The sequence below is a fragment of the Empidonax traillii genome, unplaced genomic scaffold (genome assembly GCF_003031625.1).
Source record: "Empidonax traillii isolate 1590-97213 ecotype Southwest subspecies unplaced genomic scaffold, ASM303162v1 scaffold2334:size27091, whole genome shotgun sequence".
NCBI classification, from domain to species: Eukaryota; Metazoa; Chordata; class Aves; order Passeriformes; family Tyrannidae; genus Empidonax; species Empidonax traillii.
Genome location: NW_020957527.1, coordinates 18,029 through 21,898, shown reverse-complemented (window position 1 = coordinate 21,898; position 3,870 = coordinate 18,029). Strand labels below are relative to the sequence as shown.

The 3,870-nt window shown below is 54.5% G+C and overlaps 1 protein-coding gene across 10 annotated transcripts in view; it reads right to left on the bottom strand.

Annotated features, from left to right (window-relative positions):
- Nucleotides 1-2,321: 2,321 nt before the first annotated feature.
- LOC114071847 (olfactory receptor 52B2-like) overlaps nt 2,322-3,870 on the bottom strand; it is a 2,292-nt gene continuing 743 nt past the window's right edge. For 2 of the 10 annotated variants that reach the window (XM_027909729.1, XM_027909731.1), the window contains exon 2: nt 2,322-3,836. In XM_027909729.1, the coding sequence (XP_027765530.1) occupies nt 3,188-3,836 (649 nt within the window). In that variant the 3' untranslated portion in view covers nt 2,322-3,187. Of the gene's footprint in view, nt 3,857-3,870 lie in introns of all 10 variants that reach the window. The other 8 variants (XM_027909732.1, XM_027909738.1, XM_027909728.1 and 5 more) reach the window with 8 other exon arrangements.

Here is a 3,870-nt window from a genome sequence, read left to right as displayed (position 1 = left end):
CTAAGTGGGTGGGGATTCTACAAGCCCTGTAGACCTTCAGGCTGTCCCTGAAGGAGCCTCAGCGAGTCCTCACCACTCCATCCCTCATCACCCCCACCACAGTCAGACCTGCACAATTCATTCCCTGGTCCTGGATCCCAAAGTGGTGCCCAGGGCTGTGCCTGCACCAGCCTGGGTAGGCAGGGACCTGTAGACCAGCTGGGAACTTTACCCCTGTCCTTGCCTCAGACTCAAAGTGCTTTGGGACCAGAAACTGTTTTAGCTTTTTTGGGAACTACAGTGGAGAGGAATCTGGGAGCCCTGCGCTGGAGATCAGCAGGTATTCCTACTACAAACCTTTCAGCTGATTTTGTGCTCCTTTCTGATTTTAGTGGACAACTGTTCCTCCCCTAGAAACCTGCAGAGACCCTGGGCAGGCTCTGCAGTGAGGGCAGGAGACCTGCACTCAGCAGCTTCCTGGCTGCCACCACCCTTGAGGGACCTTTGGGGACCAGCAAGAACCTCTAATTCCTGAGAGGAAATCAGTCAACCAAAACCTCCCCCTGAATGCTGAGTTCCCATCTCATTTCAAGCAGGACAATTCCAGGAGGTGCTGTGCTGTTTATTGTCTCCCTGTCTGTGTGCAGTGGGGATTTTATTAAATTAGCACTTGATAGAATCACCTCATTCCACCCCCTGCCCTGGGAAGGGACAACTTCCACTAGACCAGGTTGCTCCAAGCCCCATCCAGCCTGGCCTTGGACACATCCAGGGATGGGTCAGCTCCTCACCCACCCCAGGTGAGCTCCACACATCCAGCTGGCCACTGGCACAGATGGTGCCCCCTTCCTCCTGTCCCCTGCCCGTCCTTCCCACGCCACTCTCCTGCCATTTGCCAAGACATTATGATGAGAGAAGGGAGAGGAGCTAAAATCATGGAGCTTCACTGCTCGAATTCATCGCCTCCAGAGCTCTCTGCAGACTGTTAACAAAGCACCACTGTCCATCAACAGCAAGAAAACCCAGTGGAAGTGGGATACTTGAACCCTGAACACTCAAGTCTTTGTCCATGATGAAAGCCAAGCTTGTCCCTGTCCATGCAGCAAAGCAATCACAGGCTGGAGAGTGTTTTCCTTTCAAACACAAGCTGAGAGCTTGACTCAGCACGAGCCCGAGGCTCCATTTCCACATCAGGCACAGACCCGGCTCCTTCTCTGTGCACAGAGACATTCACTGAGGGCAGAGGACTCTCAGCAGCTTCCACTTCTCTCCCAAAGGTTTTTGAGATTTCATTTACCTTTTACAAAACGCCAGTTGAAATTATAGAATCATGGAATCATGGAATGGTTGGGGTTGGGAGGGACCTTAAAGCTCATCTTGTCCCAGTGCCCTTCCATGGGCAGAGAACCTTCCTCCTTCCACTCCTCCCCCTCAGAAAAGGGTTCTTGAGCTCTAAAGACACTTAAAAAACCATCAACTGAGCTAAAAAAAAGCATAGGTGTCTCCAGAGTTGGAGAAAAAGTAGGAAGTGCAGGAGCTGCAGTTTCCCACCGCGTGTGGGTTATTAAGCTGACATTTTAACCACACTGAAATAAAAATCTCCCTGCTCAGCTGGCTAATGCCCTATTAGGCACGGGCCCCTGACCAGGAACGGCCCAGCTGGTGATTCATTGACTCAGGAACATGTCCCTGGGCAGTTTGCTCCTGACCCAGCCAGCATGTCCACCCAAGGAGCAGAGCAGCGAGTTTAAAACTGCCTCCTCCAGGGTATAAAACCATTTTGGGAAACTCCAAGGAGCAGACAGATCCATAGAATCCCAGAATTATCTGAGTGGGAAAGGACCTTAAAGCTCATTCTGTTCCATCTCCTGCCATGGGCAGGGACACCTTCCACCAGCCCAGGGTGCTCCAAGCCCCGTCCAACCTGGCCTGGGACACTTCCAGGGATCCAGGCTGCTCCAAGATCCATATATTGACCCACTCAGATGGCAGCTCAAGTGTTCTCAGAGCTACCAACAGCAACACACTCTCCTGACATATTTTCCTTCTCACAGCTCCCTCTCCTCTCAGAAATCACATGGCTGCTCTGAGCAAACACTCTTTCTTTTGCTAAGAAAGCCAATGCAAACACAAATGTTCTGAGGACATTAAAAAAAACCCAACGACACGAGCAGCTTTTGTACCCAGCTCTGTTATCTCCACTGGGAGACAAACAGCCTTTAATGAACAGACTTTCATTTCCCCTGTGCCCATCACAGAGTGCCACCTTTGATCAAATCAGAGGGAAATAAAACAAAGAACAGAAGAAATGCGTTGAGTGTTAAGAAAGTTTGGGAGTTCTAATCTGAAATCATAAATCTCTCCCTTTTTTTGAAGTTGTTACTGGGATGGCTGGAGCACAGCAGGGATTGGGTTGCTGTGTCAGAGTCCCTGCTGCATCATTCAGGTGTGAACACCCCTGGTCCCAGAGAGCAGAGCACCTGTAGCTCCTGCTCTCCATCAGGGACATTGGGACATGATCCACCAGCTCCCATCCTGATGCAGGGCACAACATTCTGTGGATCCCATGTCCAGGGAGAGCCATTCCCTGACATCTTGGGGTCACCAGCCACTCCAGAGGTTTGAATTCAGTTCAGGAGTCACAGTTGAAGGCATATATTTCCTTCAAACACAGGAAAATAAAGCCTTTCCTGACCTCCCCAGCTTCTTCAGCAGGGAAACCCCTTCAGCAGGGAAACCCCTTCAGCAGCAAGAGGTGCCAGGGTCCCTCGACAACAAGGGCAGGACAGGCCACCCACCCTCCGTGCCGTGGTGAGCAGTGAGTTGCCCATCCAGCCATGGTTGGTGTGCCAGTCTCCTGCCTGGTGACTGACAAGGTGTTCAGAGTCTGGGCACTGAGAGAACAGGTGAAGGAACAGGCAGAAATGAGGCTGTAGGACAGCAAACACAACCAGCAGCAGCAGGTGACAGCGAGACAGGAGGTGCAGGAGCCTCAGTGATCCTCAGCTGAACCTGCCAATGGAGCATTCGTGGGAAGCAGCTCCAGTACAAACCAACAGCAGTGAAAGTGCTGATGACCCAAGCCCATGCTTCCAGAAACCCCACCACCCTCAACTTGTCCTGAGTGCCTCGGGCAAACCTTGGGCGAGAAGCGCTGTGGCTCTTGGTGCTGCTTTCCTGACCCTGTGCCGTGTCCCCCTTGCCCTGCTCAGCACCTGCCCCAGCAGCCGGGGCAAGGCCACTCGGCCGTGGGGCAGAGGAGGCGCAGGACACGCTCCCGGATCTGCCTGGTCCTCACCCCGTAAACGATGGGGTTGAGCATCGGCGGCACCACGACGTAGAGGTTGGCGAGGAGGATGTGGACGTGGCTGGGGATGTGGTGGCCGAAGCGGTGCGTGAGGAAGGAGAAGAAGGCCGGCACGTAGAACATGAGGATGACGCAGAGGTGGGAGCCGCAGGTGCTCAGGGTTTTGAGCCGAGCCTCGGGGGTCGGCAGGCGGAACACGGCCCTGAGGATGAGCGCGTAGGACGCGGCGATGAGCACGACGTCCAGCCCCGAGGAGAGCAGCGCCGTGGTCAGCCCGTACCACACGTTGGCTCGGATGTCGGCGCAGGCCAGGCGGGCGATGCCCATGTGCTCGCAGTAGGTGTGGGGCATCACGTTGTGCCCGCAGTAGGGCAGCCTCTTCAGCAGGAAGATGGGCGGGAACATGATGCAGAAGCCCCGGAGGACGGCGGCCACGGCGATTTTCCCGATCACCGAGGGCGTCAGGACGGACGGGTAGCGCAGCGGGTCACACACGGCCACGTAGCGGTCGAAGGCCATGGCCAGCAGCACGGAGGATTCCACGATGAAGCTGAAATGGGTGAAGAACATCTGCGTGATGCAGG